Here is a 17,262-nt window from a genome sequence, read left to right as displayed (position 1 = left end):
ATTGTGTGTGATCTTTATTACTTTAATTTTTAATGATTGTATACTTCATCTATTTATCATACTTTACCTGTTTTTTTGAAATATGGGTGACTTCCAGTGTATTGCTATTGCAATCCTGAAAAAAAAAACAAAACATTTTTCATGCTGATAGATGTTTTTCATGTTAGATTATTTTCTTAGAATAAGAATAAGGCAGATGTGTTTAAATATATCTTGCTTTCTAAAGAAGACTTTACCTATTTTGAGTACCAGCAGGGTATGTGATTATCTAGTTTACTGTATCTTTGCTAATTTCACTATATAAAAGTTCTTTTTTGACAGGCTAGAAAGAAAGGTATCCTTTTTTAATACTGATTTTTAACTATCCTTCAACAGAATTTAAATACTTATTCTAAAACCAATATATTCTACTTTGCCTAAATTTTTATTATTAAATTTTATTTGCTTAAACTGTTATTCTGAAGATTGATTACTTTTATAATTTGTGGAAAAACCAATAAAGCTAATACATATTATTTTTTGATTGGAAAATAACAATATAAGGAAAAGACGAGCAGTAATACCATTACCCAGAGGTAACATTTTGATAAGAGTATACATGTGTGAAAGAGAAAAACACAAGTATATATATGTGTATAGATACACATATGTATATATGGCATACATATTCACTCTTTTAAAAAATTAGAATCAAAATATATGTAAAATGGATTTTTGTCATTTATCATTACTTTGTGAACATTTTTTCATGTCATTAATTATTCTGAAACATCTTTATTGTTTTCTAGCTCACTATATGGATATATCATTAAAAACATTCTTTAATCTTGGGGATTATAGCATGTAGTTCTGTGAAATTATAAGTGACAATTTATGTAAGAACACTCTGAGTGTCCATTTTTTTTTTAATAAGAATTAAAAAATTTTTAAAGCTATCCTTGGCCTTTTTTGGTATATTGTGCCTTAAATCCTTATCTTAAAGAGTTAACTTTTTATAATTCTTGTTCACCCATTTATTTCCAACTGGTAATGTGATATACTCTCTAACTTAATAAAGTGCTGTGGGTTAAATTTTGTCATATGTATGATATCTTGTTGTGGTTTTTTGTTTGTTTTTAATTAATGCCAGTGTTGTGCTTTTTAGCTTATGAGCTCTTTTTAGGCATTTTGGAGTCTGTTAAGTTTTCACTTTTTGTGAATATTACCTTGCCATAGAGTATCTAGAAGAGATTGTACTATTCAAGTGCTTTCAATACTGATGTGATTGGAATTTTAACTCAAATCTGCTTCTAGGTAAACTGGAAAAACTTAGAGAAGTATCTTATATTTAGTAAAAATGAAACCTAGAACAAGGTATTCTCAACACATACATACACTTGGGTTTGTGCATTTTTTTTAAATATTACTTTTTGAGTACATTCTCATTATTCAAAATGCAAAATAATATGAAAAGGTATACATTGGGAAATCTGGGTCCTATCTCATCCTTTATTCCGTTCATCACCCCTTCCCCATATGGGAAGTTACTTTTCATAGTATTCTTTAGTATATCTTTATGTGAATACAAGCAAAAAATGAGTGTGTGTTTTTATTTTTCTCTCTTTTTTACTCAAAAGATAATATACTGTATACACTGTCCTGTACCTTGTTATGTTTACTTAATTATCTTAGAAATCTTTTTTAATGGTACATAGATTTGCTCATTTTTTTAAATAGTTCTTTAATATCCAGCTATATAAATGTTTTATTTAACCATTCCCCATAGACAAATTCTAGGCTAACCAATGTATTTTTCTTAATGTATGTTTTTTAAACTTTTTCAGGTGGATATGGACAAGAGTGGTGAAATGCGACTTATAGAACTGGATGAATCTTTCAAAAGTGAACATACTGTTTTTGTAACACCACCTGAGATCCCCCATCTACCCAATGGTGAAGAACCCCCTTTACAGTACAGGTATTCAAGAGGCAGAATGTTTGAGATTGAAAGAGAGAAGCAATCCATCATCTGTGACGTAGCTTTCTAAGGACTGTGGTATTTTCAAAAATCCAAACTTTACAGATTCCTAATTTTTAGGTGGTAAGCAAGCTTATCCCACATCCATTACTAAGTTTTGAGGTATAAAAAGCAAAGAGTTGTAATTTTGCATAATGTAGACTTGGTTAGCTCTCTATATGTATATAAGTATCTGTTCTCATAAATGTTGATTAAACTTAGTTAGGACCTCACCCCACCAAAATGCAGCACTTTTATTACAGATTTTGATTTTTGTTTCTCGTTTTAGCTGATTCTCTCACTTTCATACCCTTTCCCACACACATAGTGATTAATGTAACCCTGGTTTACAACAGGATTAAATCTAAGTTAGTCAATATTTGTGGCCTTAATTTTAATAACATAATTTTGGGGGCTATTTTTCTGTGAGTTTTTATTTAAGTTGTGGAAATTCAGAACTACTGGGAATCAATCAGTTAACTTAGGAAATTTGGTCAGATCCTGCAGTAAGTGTTTGGTATATAGGTTTGAATGATACATTGTTCCTGCTTTCAAGTCTAGTGGGAAAGAGAAAAGTTCTGAGCATAGTGAAATAAGGTTGTCATAAAGGTAGATTTATTATACATCTGGATATCTATCCAGATGTGTATTATACACATACATTTGTTACCTACTAGAGGTAGTTTCCAGTATGCATTTATTTTTACTTAAAATGGCACTTCCTTTTAGATTTTAAATGATTTCTTTCTCTGGTAATACTTCCTTACTTTAAAGATTTTAAAACCATTTCACATCTATCATTCATTAGTTCACAGTTTATTTTCATTGAAAAAGGATTTTTCAGGACACCCTCATTTATAACTTGGATTAAATTCTTCTTTTTACAGATGAAAAAGTGGTGCAACAGGTGTTTATGAATGTTGTTGATTAATTCATAGGCCACTCAGTTCCTGCCCTTACTTTTCATCTATTGATGATGTTGCTCAGATCACTTTTTAGAAATCTGGGTTTTGTCAGAGGTGTTTAAAATCTCCTAATCTCTCTTCCTCACTTCTTTTTCTTTCTAAACAAGATCTCATTTCTTTGATCTGTTTGTACATTACACTTCTAAGACTGTCTTAGGAACAGGTTTCACTAATATAGTTTTGTTTTTCTTTTTATGCTTTGACTTTAACTTTTTTTTCTTTTTTTTTAATTTATTTTTTATTTTCAGCATAACAGTATTCATTATTTTTGCAATTTTACTTTTAGATTTAGTCCTCTAATTTAAAAAAAAATTACTTAGCTTAGAAAGTTCCCGAGTCTTAAAGAATCTAAGTCACTTCTTATGTTGAGACTAACAATATAATTTTGCAATCATACACATCATTGGAAATACAACTTAAATGTCTTCAGTGAGCACAGTGTGTCCTCTTAGTGAGAGGTTACTCATATTCAACATTGTCTGTGTGAAATGATAGAGTAGTAAGTTTCCATAAGATACACAGAATGGACATCAGTTAGAATGGCAAAAATCAACAAGGCAAGAAACAAGTATTGGAGAAGTTGTGGAGAAAGGGGAACCCTCTTATACTGTTGGTGGGAATGCAGATTGGTGCAGCCACTTTGGAAAGCAGTGTGGAGGTTCCTCAAAAAATTAAAAATAGAGATACCCTATGACCCAGCAATTGCATTACTGGGTATTTACCTCAGAGATACAGATGTGGTGAAAAGAAGGGCCATATGCACCCTGATGTTCATAGCAGCAATGTCCACAATAGCCAAAATGTGGAAAGAGCCAAGATGCCCTTCAACAGATGAATGGATAAAGATGTGGTCCTTATACACAGTGGAATATTACTTGGCCATCAGAAAGGATGAATACCTAACTTTTACATCAACTTGGATGGGACTGAAGGAGATTATGCCAAGTGAAATAAGTCAAACAGAGAAAGTCAGTTATCATATGGTCTCTTACTTATGGAACATAAGGAATAACATGGAGGACATTAGGAGAAGGGAAAAACAAAGGGGGAGAAATCGGAGTGGGAGATGAACCATGAAAGACTATGGACTCTGGGAAACAAACGGAAAGTTTTAGAAGGAGTGGGGTGGGAAGACAGGTGGGCCTGGTGATGGGTATTAAGGAGGCACAGATTGCATGGAGCACTGGGTGTTGTACGTAAACAATGGATCATGGAATGCTATACCAAAAACCAATGATGTACTGTATGGTGACTAACACACACACACACACACACACACACACACACAAAAGATACACAGAATAGTCTTATTATCACACCATGTACATATAATGAACTTTTTACAGGTTGTAATTTTCCTGAACTTCTTTGCTATTTTATTCCTACTTAACATTTAATATTTATTTTTTCACTTTACTGAATTTGCCTGTGGTAATGTATAACAGATACAGTTTACCATCTTTTGTTATAGCTGATTTTCTTCTCAGTTAATTGAAACTACTGTTATACCTTTAGGAAGGCTATAAAGTAGGTTCAGTTTGATGCTCAGGGGCTTCTTCTGTTTTAGCATGGCTCTTTCCTAGCTGCAGCTACCTTTCACATTCCCAATAGGGCCATTCATTCTAATCTTTTTGCTGCCCCCGTCTTTTTCTTTGTCTTCATCTTCATCTTCTTCGTTGTCATCGTCGTCGTCGTTGTCGTCGTCGTCTTCTTCTTCTTCTTCTTCTTCTTCTTCTTCTTCTTCTTCTTCTTCTTCTTCTTCTTCTTTTTCTACCTTTTCGATTTTCTTTCTGACAAATGAGAGCCAGAACCTGCTTAGCTAACCGGATAAACCAATTCATGATAATATAAGAGTTTGTCCTGGAGTGTGTTAATACGTTATTTGTATCTTTTGAAGAGGACGGTTCTGTGGTAATATCTTAATCTAAAGCAATAATACTAATGACTGTCCTGTCTGAAAGAGTATTGATTTGGGGCCCTTTACCAGCTGTCATATTATCTGCTGTATATTTACGTGAATACTAACTTACAAAGTTCACGTGTTTTTGACAAATTCAGCAAAATTTAAATCTTTCACTTTCCTACCTCTAAAATATATACTTGAGTTCGTATTTGGCTGCTACATGATAGCAAGAAAGGCAATATTAACACGAATATTTGTTGAGTGTATATCATAGTCTGGTGGAGAAAGATAATTAAAATAGACTCTAAGTTAAGATGTTATTGGTCAGGTTTTTTTTTTAGATTGTGACCAGTATGATCATCTATGTGTGCTTGAGATTTTTTTTTCTTTTCAAAAACAGCTATAATGGATTTCCAGTTCTTAGAAACAATTTATTTGAGAGACCTGAAGGATTTCTACAAACACGAAAGAACAAATTGCCTTCAAAATCAAGTAGTCCTAGTAGCCCTTCTCCCATGTTCAGAAGAACAAAACAGGTGCTTTGACAATTTTGCATTCTTCATGTAATCAAGTGTTAGAACAAAAATAAATATGACACTCATCCTCCCTTAATATATTTTACTACCCCATATATATGGCTAGATTATTATGCTCCTCAAAACATCCCCCAAATAATTTAGAGTAATGTGACTTCAAAAAATTAACTAGTTTTCTTATCTTGGAACTTTATTTCACATATTTTATAATACAGATTCAAGCACAGGCTTGAATATGTATTAATTATAGACAGATTTTGTTAGGGAAGTATATAAAAGCATATGACTTACACTTGTTCATGATTCAGTTAAATAAGGATGCTTAAGTGTGACATTCTATTAATGAGACCCTTGCATTTTTTTCTAGGAAATTAAATCAGCCCATAAAATTGCCAAGAGGTACTCTTCCATTCCTCAAATGTGGTCTAGGTGTCTCCTGCGCCATTGTTATGGACTGTGGTTTATTTGTCTGCCAGCTTATGTGAAAGTGTGTCACTCAAAAGTCAGGGCCCTGAAAACAGCTTATGATGTCCTTAAAAAAATGCAGTCAAAAAAGATGGATCCACCTGATGAGGTAACGATTCTTTTTAAAAATGCACTATTTTATTCTAGATCTAAGTTCATAGATACCTTGTTTCCAAACACTTCTGAACTATGTGTTTTCAGGTGTGCTACCGCATTCTTATGCAGCTTTGTGGGCAGTATGATCAGCCGGTGCTTGCAGTTCGAGTGCTTTTTGAAATGCAGAAAGCTGGTATTGACCCCAATGCCATCACTTATGGTTATTATAATAAGGTAATTACTTTGAGTTAATGGAGAAACGAGTATAACTTCTGTGATTGTACAACCTTAATTTAATGGCAGAAATTATTGACTCAGGTTTTATTTGGCATTGATTTTGGAGTATTAAAATATATTCTGTAAATCAAGTAAGTTTTTTGTTCCATTTTGTTGTTATACAACGTAGATATTCTTGGCTTGACTATAAAGCTGATGTGCATTCACTGATACATATTGTTTTACTAATTATTTTATTTTGTTGAACGAATAGGCTGTTTTGGAAAGTACCTGGCCTTCAAGAAGTCGTAGTGGCTATTTTCTTTGGACAAAAGTAAGGAACGTTGTTTTAGGAGTAGCACAGTTCAAAAGAGCTTTAAAGAAACACACACACTTATCACAAACCACTCTCTCAGGTAATTAAAGGTTCTTAAGAGATGTACTTATTTTACTTTGTAAAAAAGAAATTAATTGACTAGTTATAATTTACATTTCTTAGAAATTTTAAATGGTTTCAAAATATTTAATGATTTCTAATTTTTATTGCCATTAAACAAATTCTAATATTATTTTCCCATTTAAAAAATACCTTAAGTCACTTTTTTTCTTTAACTGTTAAATTATCACTCTTTGGTGATCTTGTTTTAGTATCCATTAATAATTCATAGTAGTTATAATTGTCATAGTTGTAATTTGCTAATTATGTGGCACGTTCATGTTCAGTATGAGTGGATTATTAGCTTGAGCAACAAACTAATGTGTATTTTTGGTATCTGCCTGAGTAGTAAAATGCTGTCAAATTGTGTTCTTAAGCAGATGGCAGTGACCTGGATGCTGTTAGTCATGGCAGCATGGATAGTGGTCATGGGACACACACTGTGGAGCAGGCACCTTTTAATACGGGTTTAATCAAAGTATATGCTACTGATGATAGATCTAGTACAGGTTTGTGTGTGCTTATGTATACATTTATTACAGTACATTTAAAAAAATAAAGTTGCTAGCCTGTCTTTTTGAGATTTTAATTCTCAGTGATGTATTTAGGTTAACTGTCATTTTTTAATTGTATATGTTAGGTACTTGGTTTGATATTGTGTCTAATAACTATATGCTATTTTATTCATTCTTTATTAGAATAGATAAAAGTTTAAGAGAGTTTATTCAAGTATTTAGTCCATGGTAATCCAATTAACTCTGGATGGCACACAGATCTATGTATCTTGTCACTTTCCTAGGGTAAATTCTTGTTCGTAATTATGAAAATGTTATTAGAGTTTTTTAAAAAGGAAACTTAATAGCCCTGATCAGAGTTACTAATACATATCAACATCAACTTCCTGGTTTTAACAGTGTGTTATGTTTCTTGTAAGATAATATTATTGACAGGAGCTGGGTGAAGAGTACACAGGAACTCTCTGTACTGTATTATTTTTGCAATTTCTTGTGAGTCTTAAACTATATTAAAAAGGTATAATAAAAAACTTGCAAATACATATAAAAGTTATAGCATTCTAGCACTGAAGATACTATTAATTTCATTAAAATAACAGATTTGTACGTAAGTTTTCTCTAAGAATTAAAACTGACACAATTTCTTGAATGATTTTGTCCTTTCCATTAGTACATTTTTAAAAAGACACATGACTTTTTTTTTTCTTTTTTTCAAGAGAGAACTTAAGTGGTGGGGAGAGGGGGGAGCAGAGAGAGAAGGAGAAGCAGACTCCTTGCTGAGCAGGAAGCCTGACTCAGGGCGCAATCTCAGGACCCCAAGATCATGACCTGAGCCAAAGGCAGACAGTTAACTGATTGAGCCACCCAGGCATCCCATGACTTTTGAACAGAGTGTAAGAGACACCTCTTAACAGACAGAAATTTTAAATTTAAAAATCCAAGCATAAATAATGAAATATGAAGTTTCTGTCTCTACAAATGGTAACATTATCTTGGTCTGTCTCTCCTTTTGCCTACTTTGAAGAGTAATAAATGTAAACAAATTGTGTTGAAATGTAATTTTCATAGTTCTTCCTTGGCTAGTTTTAGTTTTTTATCATGCAATGTGAATTTAATCAGAGTTATAGTAGTCATCCTCAGGCATTCACTCTTAAAAATGAAGAAATCAGGGACACCTGGGTGGCTCAGTCCGTTGGGCGTCTGCCTTCAGCTCAGATCATGATCCCAGGGTCCTGGGCTTGAGTCCCACATCGGGCTCCTTGCTCAGTGGGGAAACTGCTTCTCCCTCTGCCTGCTTCTGCTCTCTCTCTCTGACAAATGAATAAATAAAATCTTTTTAAAAAATGAAGAAATCAATTTTTTTCAGTCTCATTTTTATTTCAGTAATCTCTGCTCCCCATTTGGGGCTCAAACTCACAGCCCCAACATCAGGAGTCACACACTTTTCAAACTGAGCCAGCCAGGTGCCCCCTATCTTTTGTTTTTAATTATGGACTTTAAAAAGTCTATTTTAAAGCAGTACAGAATCTAATAAAAGCATGAATTTCATCAAGATTGTCTTCATATTTTTAAATTTTATTTTCTGTTGAAACAGAGCCAAAAGTTTGATTAGAAAAAATACAAACTCAAAATCATAACAGATATTAAAGTAAATATCTAGTGATAATATAAATTTCTTTATACAGTTCATTACCAGTTTATAAAGCTGTTCCATATATAGTCTCTCTCATATAATCATAACCATGCTCTGTGTGTTAGAAATCTGGGGACTTGAAATCTAAACCAAAAGGTTAAGTGGTTTACTTAAAATTATGTCTCCTAAGATGGAGAACTAGGATTTAAAACCTTATGTTTTGATGCTAATCTAGTGAAAACAATTTGAAACTACAGAGGGCCTTTTTTCTTATATCAGTGCAATGTTTGCCTAATTTTTTTCTCATTCCTGTGTATTTATACTCAGGTACAATTCAATAATTATCCAACTGAATTTTCAGAGAAAGTAACTACCTATCAATAAATTTAAATAAACTCATTTTCTTTGGTAGAATCATTTAGACATTTGGCTCCAGTGATCTATGTGTGAATGTTCTGTTATGAATTCTCTGCAGATTTTTCTTCTGCATTGCTTAGTTGGAACTTTGACTTTCACCTAGAAACGTCATAGGCCTAAAGAATGTCTGGTCTGTCTGTAACTTTAGAAGCCCAGATAGTAGTGTGAATGTACATAATCACTTTTGACTGCAGTATGGAGCCAAAAACAAATTACTTTGAGATCATCTTTTTCTTGCATTAATAGTGATGGGGGAGGAGAGCTAACAAAAGAATGCTTTCAATTGGATGTTATCCAGAAAATTTCTCATAAGTAAACCTGGACACCAATATGTTGCTTCTAATTCCAGCTGTTCTCACTAAAGAAGTTTATGATAAACAGCATAGGGGTTTTGTTTCTTTTTTTTTCTTTTTTTTCCTAGGTGGCCAGTCTGATCTTGGATATAATTCATTATCTAAGGATGAAGTTAGAAGAGGAGATATATCTACTGAGGAAATTCAAGAAGAAAAAGATAAGAAAGGGAGTGATTCTAGTTCCTGTAGGTATTTCTTAAGTTGATATTGAATAAATTTGTGAACCTTTTTTGTTTTAAAGATTTATTTATTTATTTTAGAAAAAGAGCACAGGGAGGAAGGGTAGGGCAGAAGGAGAAGGAAAGAGAATCTTAAGCAGACTCCGTGCTGAGCGTGGAGCCTGACACAAGACTCCATCTCACAACCCTGAGATCTCAGCCTAAACTGAAACCAAGAGTCCGATGCCAACCAACTGCACCACCCAGGCATACTTACTGTGTGACATGTACAGCCTCAGTCACACAACACTGTCTGATCAATTACTACGCTTCTTATAGTAGAAATATATATGTATTTCTTCAAACAGTGACTCTTTTCTAAGGTTTAACAATATTTTTATTTAGTGATTGTGTTAATGGTCTGCAACTCATATTCCCTCCCTTGCCTACCTCCATCAAAAGCAGTGTTTCACGACCAAAGAAGAAATGTAAAATGTATGTGTGGACCTCACGCATGACCAGTACTTAGTAAGTTGAAACACTTTAAGGCCTCAAATAAGTTTAATCATTTATTTGTGATCAGCAAATAGAGAGGTATTTGGTATTTTCTTATCACTTATTATCAGATAGAAATATTTACAACTAAAAGCTACTTCTCTTTATTCCTTCTGTAATAGTATAATAGCTAAATAAATAAAAGCTAACTAGCTTCTTTATAGCTTTTATTGTTATTAACACTTCCATTTTAATCTTTGCAGTGTCAGAGAGCGAGAGTACCAAAGGAAGTGCTGATTGTCTTCCTAAGCTCAATTATCAAAGTTCTTCCAGTATAGTTCGCTCCAGTGGTACAAATAACAATGGTGCTGATAAAATATCAGGAGAAAGCACAGGTGAGTTGAATAGTATACCTCTTTTATATGCAGAATATCTTGTAGCTGTATTTCTAGTGAATTTTTTTAAGTCTTTATAAATCTCTAGGATTATTTTTTATATATTTGCATAGCCTCTCACTGTATAGCTTAGTAGCTTGAATTCTATATTTTATAATATATTTTGTTCAAGCTTTTGTTTTAACAAAGTATAAGGGCAAACCTACAAGCCACATACCATCATTTGAGTTTAGACTATTGGGACTTTCTGGAAGGGGGAAATGGGAGCAGGTGAGATGATCCATCTGAGGGTAACTTACACCCCCAATTTTTAAATGAAGCATAGAGTTCTCTAATCTTCATTATTGTCCATACTTTTTTCAGAAGCAAAAGGATAGTCCTCAAAATAGTTTAGATAACAATACCTATTTTTTCTCTTCAAAGTGCTTTTTGGGACACCTGGGAGGCTCAGTCAATTGGACATCCAGCTCTTGATATCAGCTCAGGTCATGATCTCAGGGTCATGGGATCAAGCCCGAGTCAGGCTTCACACTCAGCGGGGAGTCTGGTTGAGATTCTCTCTCCCCCTCTCTCTGCCCCTCCCCCCCGCTTCATGCTCTCTCTCTCTCTCTCTCTCTAAAACAGATATAAATTTTTTTTTAAAGTGCTTTCTAGGGGCACCTCAGTGGCTCAGTGGATTAAACCCTCTGCCTTTGGCTCAGGTCATGATCCCAGGGTCCTGGGATTGAGCCCTGCATCAGGCTCTCTGCTGAGCAGGGATCCTGCTTCCCCCTCTCTCTCTGCCTGCCTCTCTGCCTACTTGTGATCTCTCTCTGTCAAATAAAGTAAAAATCCTTTTTTAAAAAAAGTGCTTTCCAGGGGCGCCTGGGTGGCTTAGTGGGTTAAGCCTCTGCCTTCAGCTCAGGTCATGATCCCAGGGTCCTGGGATTGAGCCCCACATCGGGCTCTCTGCTCAGCGGGAAGCCTGCTTCCTCCTCTCTCTCTCTGCCTGCCTCTCTGCCTACTGCCTACTTGTGATCTCTCTCTCTGTCAAATAAATAAATAAAAATCTTAAAAAAAATTTTTTTAAAGTGCTTTCTATATATTATTTCATGTTTACTAATACAGCAATGCTTATATTCATGAAGGGATATTAGCACTATTTTAATGAGAAAATTAAGGCATAATCTGGCTGTTGGCAGGTCATGTAAATTATCAACTAGTTAATGAAAAGGTCGGTTTTAGATTTGAGAGAATGCTTGGTCTCACAAATTTTTCATCAGAGCGGTTTTGGGGGGCTTAAATAGACATAGCATTCAAAGCTCCTAGTGTTACAAGCCTGCTATTTTATGTGCTATTTTATGTTGGTATTAGCTCAGTTCTGTATCACATGGGATCTAAACAGATCTTGAAGGACTGAGCTATCAAGGCTGTAAGCTCTCTGTTTATACATGGCCTTGCTACAGTGATCCTTGTTCTGTAGCATAGTGAGATATGCCTCCAGCTCAGGGGTAGGCAGACTATGGCCCATGGGCCACACTGGGCCTGCAGCCTGTTTATACAAGCCCATGAACTAAGAACGGCTTTTACATTTTTAAATTATTGAAGAAATTAGAAAAAGAATAGTATTTGTGACTCATGATAATTAACATGAAAGGCGAGCATCAGTGTTCACAAACAAAGGTTTATTGGAGCACAACGACAACTCACTCATTTTTGTACAGTCTGGTTGCTTTTGCAGTCCATCAGCAGGGCTGTGTAGTTGCCACAGAGACTGTGTGGCCTCCAAAGACTGAAACATTTACTGTCTGGCCCTCGATAGAAAAAGTGTGCTGACTCACCTGCTCTAGCTCTTTAAAAAAAAAAAAAAAGTTAAATGCTCTGTAACTTTCTTTGCATTTCTTTCTTAGATCATTGTTACAACTCAAACATTAAAATTTGTTTTCTTGGTATCATGGAATTGCCTCACAACCTAGTCATTGTCTAATTATAACCCATAATAACTTGCCTTTGGTAGCCTTTGCCTTATTGTTCTTTCATTACTGTCTATTCATGCTCGCCTTTTTCTGAAGATCTGCTTTTATGACCCCTGTTTTAATATGATTGTAAACCATCCTTTGATCATGGCATTTTTAAAAATTTTTTTATTTTTTATAAACATATAATATATTTTTATCCCCAGGGGTACAGGTCTGTGAATCGCCTTTGATCTTGGCATTTTGTTATAGTATTCAGCATCTGACTCATCATCTGTCTTTGGTTACCCTTTATGCTTAACAAGTCAGGTTTTAAAAGCCTATAATAGAGGTTTCCTAGGTGTGAATTAGAGTTATTAGTTCATCTTTGAGATTTTGGGCTTGAAAGCATTCCCATCTGTTAAATTCTATGGATTTATCACTACTGTATATGGGATTTATAGAAATACTTATTTTTCAATAATACTTTTCTTATATACTAGTACATGCAAGGAGTCAAAGGATTTTTTAGGTTTATGTTTTGTAGTACAACATATGGATATTTTATATAACTGTATAATATGAATAGCTATATATATATGAATAGCTATGTATCTGATAGCTTCTAAAAGATACTGGAGTGAAAGAGATATCTTCATGTTTAACTCAATATTGAAATAAAATCATCACTCTATAGTTACTTCAGGATTACATTGAGAATTTAACATTTTGATAAATGTATATTGAATAACTGAGCGTTGAACCACAAGAAAATTTATTCTGAAATAAAACCTACTCAGGGATGTTTTTCTAAGCCTAATTCTGGTTGCTATTTAACTTTTTATCATTAGCTACGATATTTAGCTATAGTATGTTGTATTATAATACGTTATACTGTGTCATATTCTGGGGTGGTCTGTTTGACAGTTGTTTTCCAGCAGACAGTGTTCATTCACTAATTATTCCTTGAACTCCTGCTATATGTAACCAGATGTTGGGTGTTTCTGGGGATATGATAAGGAACAGCAAAAAAAATAAATAAATAAAACCATGGTCCAGTCCCTTAGGCCTTCATGGAGAAAGCAGGTGGGAGAGATGGGAAAACATTAATCAAATAATCAAGTAAATGTAAAAAGGCTCTGAGCTTAAATACTGTGAAGAAGGGCTGTAAGTTTCTACAAGAACATAAAATAAATGGATGTGTCCTGGGGTTGGGGGTGGGTCGTTGGTCATGGAAGACTTCCTTAGCAAATATGAAGTCTGAGTCAACAACAAATCAGAACAGGGCTTGCAAAGGAGGAATTGAGAGATTTCCAGGCAGAGGGAAGCAATGTGTGAAAGGCTATGTGGTAGGAAGGGATTATAGAACGTTCTAAATCTGAAAAGGGGCTAGTATTTCAGCTAGGAATTCTTTCAGCTTAAGACTCAGGAAATATGATTAGCAGTCACTTACACACATCAAGGGTTTTCTCCTCAATTAAGAAATTCAAAGGTAAACAGTTGCTCAAGATGTTAATTCCAGGGCTTCGCCATCAGTTCTCTGGACCTGACCATATTTATAATAGGAGCACTGGCAACTTCATGCATCACCTGTCTGTGTGAGGCAGAAAAAAAATGGGGAAGGGAACCACATCTATCCCCTTTTATCAGGAAAACAAAAATTTTCCAGAAACCTTCAGTAATTACCACTTTAACACTACTGGCCAGAATTATGTCATAGAACCGCCTGACTCAAGGAATTGAAATCGTTTTTGGCTCTGTCTTAGAGGCATGCAGCACCCTGCATAGTCTGGTGGAATTAGCATGTGTGTGAACCTGAGATTTGACTAACTTAACTGTACATGGCCAGATAGTATTTTAGGCCTTGTAGACCACATACTGTTCTGTTACCTGTTCTTCTTTGTAGTATGTGACTGTCAATGTAAAATCCTTTGTGTCTGTACAAAAACAGTCCACAGGCCAGATTTGGCTCAGAACCATAGTTTGGCAACCCCTGGTATAGTTGGATAACCAGCTTTATTTGTCTTCAGGCCGTAACATGGTTTTGACTTTGCAAGGGGATCCCCTGCCCACCGATTTAAGTGCAATCCCAGTGTACTGTTTTAGGATTATAAGCTCCCTCCACATCTTTGATGATATTTAATCGTCAAGCAGAGAGGTTTCCTAGAATGTTCCAAGAAAGTATACTTTTGGTTTCTCATGCCCTTAGTCGTAGGTGATAAAGAGACAAAGAATAGACTTTACCTTTCTGCTTTGCTATTTTCCTTGTTAATGGTATATGCTTATTACATTACTAGTTTGTAGGCTCTTATGGTCTCCAGTATTCCCTTTTACGGCCTATCCTGTTACCTAAATGCATCACATGGCAGGAAAAAGGCACATTTTTAGTAATTGCCTTGTTATAGCACCCTAGTTCTGTTGGATAAGCATATAAAAAGAATAGTTGGCAATACCATACCTAGACTAATGCTTTAGAAGACTCCCACAAAATAAGGACAATTAAAGTGATCAGAAATCTGACTTGCTGCTTTCAGCATTAGTTCCTGAGTAATTTGGCAAAAAGCAGTGAAATGTTTCTGAGTAGAAAATAGCCATTCACATTTAACTGGTATAAATTTGCAAACCATATATAAAATAAAGGTAAAATTATTTAGCAACATCTATAGTCATAAGATTTAGAGTTTTAAAATAATCCTTATATATGGATAAAGCGAACATAGCCGCCTTTTATTTGGTTTAGTTTAGCGTTTTTGGTTTTGTTTTTCATTTTTATAGGTAGAAGATTCAGAATCTAAAGGTCATCTAGTTTAACCACAATTGTATAACCATTGTCTAATCAATTTAGTGGAATTAATATAAATGTATTATTATTATTAAATAAGAAAGGTACATTAAAAATTTTTTTAATATAAGAAAGGTACATTAAAAAATTTTTTTGAGTACAGACAGTGTTACATTAGTTTCAGCGTACGGAACAGTGATTCAGCTTTTCTCTACGTATGCTGTCCTCGCCACAGTTGTAGCTGCCATCTGTCACTATATAATGCTATTACAATCTCACTGACCATATTCCCCCTGCTATGCCTTTTATTCCCGTGACGTATTTCTTCTCTGAAAGCCTGTATCTCCCATTCTAATAAAGGTAAATATTAATCTTAATTTAAAAGTTTTAAAAAGCAGTACATGCTTATGTCTCAGCACATACCCTTTATATTTGAATCCCACTTCCATCACTTACAGACTGGGTAACTTCCGGCTAGCTAATTCATCTGTCTGAGTGTCAGTTTCCCCTCATCCCATAAGGATGTTGGCATGATTACAGTAGATAATGTAAGTCAAGTGCCTAGTTATAGTGTCTGTCAAATAGCAGGCACTCCGCGAGTACTTGCTATTTTCATTTTCATTCCTAGTATTTTAAATATTTAAGATATATCTGCACATTACATTTTTCATCGCTAAAAACACTCTTCTTCTTTTTCAGAAAGTACATCTGAGCTGCTGTTACTGTCATCTTTTGAAGGTACAAATGAAACAGGAAACAGTCAAAGTAGGTGCTTCAGGAAAAGGCATAAAAGTGACAACGAACCTAATTTGCAGCAGCAACTGTCCTGGGGAAGCAGAAACCGCAATCTTAGTGGAGGAGTGCTGATGGGACTCATGCTCAATAGAATCAACCAGGAGGCAAACCCTGGAGATATGGTCGAAAAACTAGGAGCTGATGCAAAAATTCTTTCAAACGTTATCTCAAAAAGCACAAGACCAACTAGTCTTGATATTGGGAAGCCACCTGTAAGATCAAAAAGAGACAGTCTAGAAAAGGAATTTAGTGATGACGATACACCTTTTGATGGTTCTCATTGTTTGGCAGATAAAGTGGATTCTCCTGTTATTTTTGATTTGGAAGACTTAGACAGTGAGACAGATGGGTCAAAAGTGAGTTACCCTGCTTTGCAAAACCCCAAGAGGATTCAGCGTATGAGCAGCAGCTTTTCAGTAAAACCTTCTGAAAAAACGGATGTTGCCACAGGATTTGATCCCCTCTCTCTTTTGGTTGCTGAGACTGAACAGCAGCAAAAAGAGGAGGAAGAAGAGGATGACGAAGATAGCAGAAGCGTTTCAACACCATCCGCCAGGCGTGACTTAGCCGAAGAGATTGTGATGTATATGAATAACATGAGCAGTCCTTTGACCAGCCGTACCCCAAGCATCGATTTACAACGGGCATGTGATGACAAATCAACCAGTAAGAAAAGTCCAACATTGGTCAAGGCGTGCAGAAGATCTAGCCTGCCTCCCCATTCTCCAAGGCCAATGAGACTTACCAAATCTAAAAGTTATACAAAAACTGAGGAGAGACCACGGGACAGACTCTGGTCTTCTCCAGCCTTTTCACCTTCTTGCCCATTTAGGGAAGAATCTCAAGATGCATTAACTCATTCATCACCTTCATTTAATTTAGATACGCTGCTGGTACCTAAACTAGATGTTCTAAGGAACAGTATGTTCACTGCTGGGAAAGGAGTTGCAGAGAAAGCCAGCAAATGGTATTCAAGATTCACCATGTATACCACGTCATCTAAAGTAAGTTTTCTACTTTCCCTTTTGCCTTCCTCCACTACCAAAGTACCTTTCTTGCAAAAATGTCCGTTTTTACCATGTTCCTTGAACACAACTTTACCAAAAAGACTGAACACATAAAGTTTGTAAGTATCACAACTTGAACTTGGATAATAAGGAATGAAAATTCAT

At 34.9% G+C, this 17,262-nt stretch overlaps 1 protein-coding gene across 13 annotated transcripts in view; it reads left to right on the top strand.

The window, feature by feature from the left end:
• The window catches only part of DENND4A (DENN domain containing 4A), a 144,612-nt gene that overhangs the window by 100,936 nt on the left and 26,414 nt on the right, over positions 1-17,262 (top strand). For 9 of the 13 annotated variants that reach the window (XM_032342920.1, XM_032342914.1, XM_032342913.1 and 6 more), the window contains 9 exons: positions 1,824-1,957; positions 5,265-5,400; positions 5,768-5,974; positions 6,067-6,195; positions 6,452-6,593; positions 6,991-7,122; positions 9,600-9,716; positions 10,448-10,579; positions 15,995-17,094. In XM_032342920.1, coding sequence (XP_032198811.1) covers positions 1,824-1,957; positions 5,265-5,400; positions 5,768-5,974; positions 6,067-6,195; positions 6,452-6,593; positions 6,991-7,122; positions 9,600-9,716; positions 10,448-10,579; positions 15,995-17,094 — 2,229 coding nt within the window. The remainder of the gene's footprint in view (positions 1-1,823; positions 1,958-5,264; positions 5,401-5,767; positions 5,975-6,066; positions 6,196-6,451; positions 6,594-6,990; positions 7,123-9,599; positions 9,717-10,447; positions 10,580-15,994; positions 17,095-17,262) is intronic. The other 4 variants (XM_032342915.1, XM_032342917.1, XM_032342918.1 and 1 more) reach the window with 2 other exon arrangements.

This window comes from Mustela erminea, chromosome 5 (assembly GCF_009829155.1).
Source record: "Mustela erminea isolate mMusErm1 chromosome 5, mMusErm1.Pri, whole genome shotgun sequence".
In the NCBI taxonomy this organism is placed as follows: Eukaryota; Metazoa; Chordata; class Mammalia; order Carnivora; family Mustelidae; genus Mustela; species Mustela erminea.
Note: the sequence above shows the minus strand (reverse complement) of the source record. Positions and strands in the feature narration are given on the sequence as shown.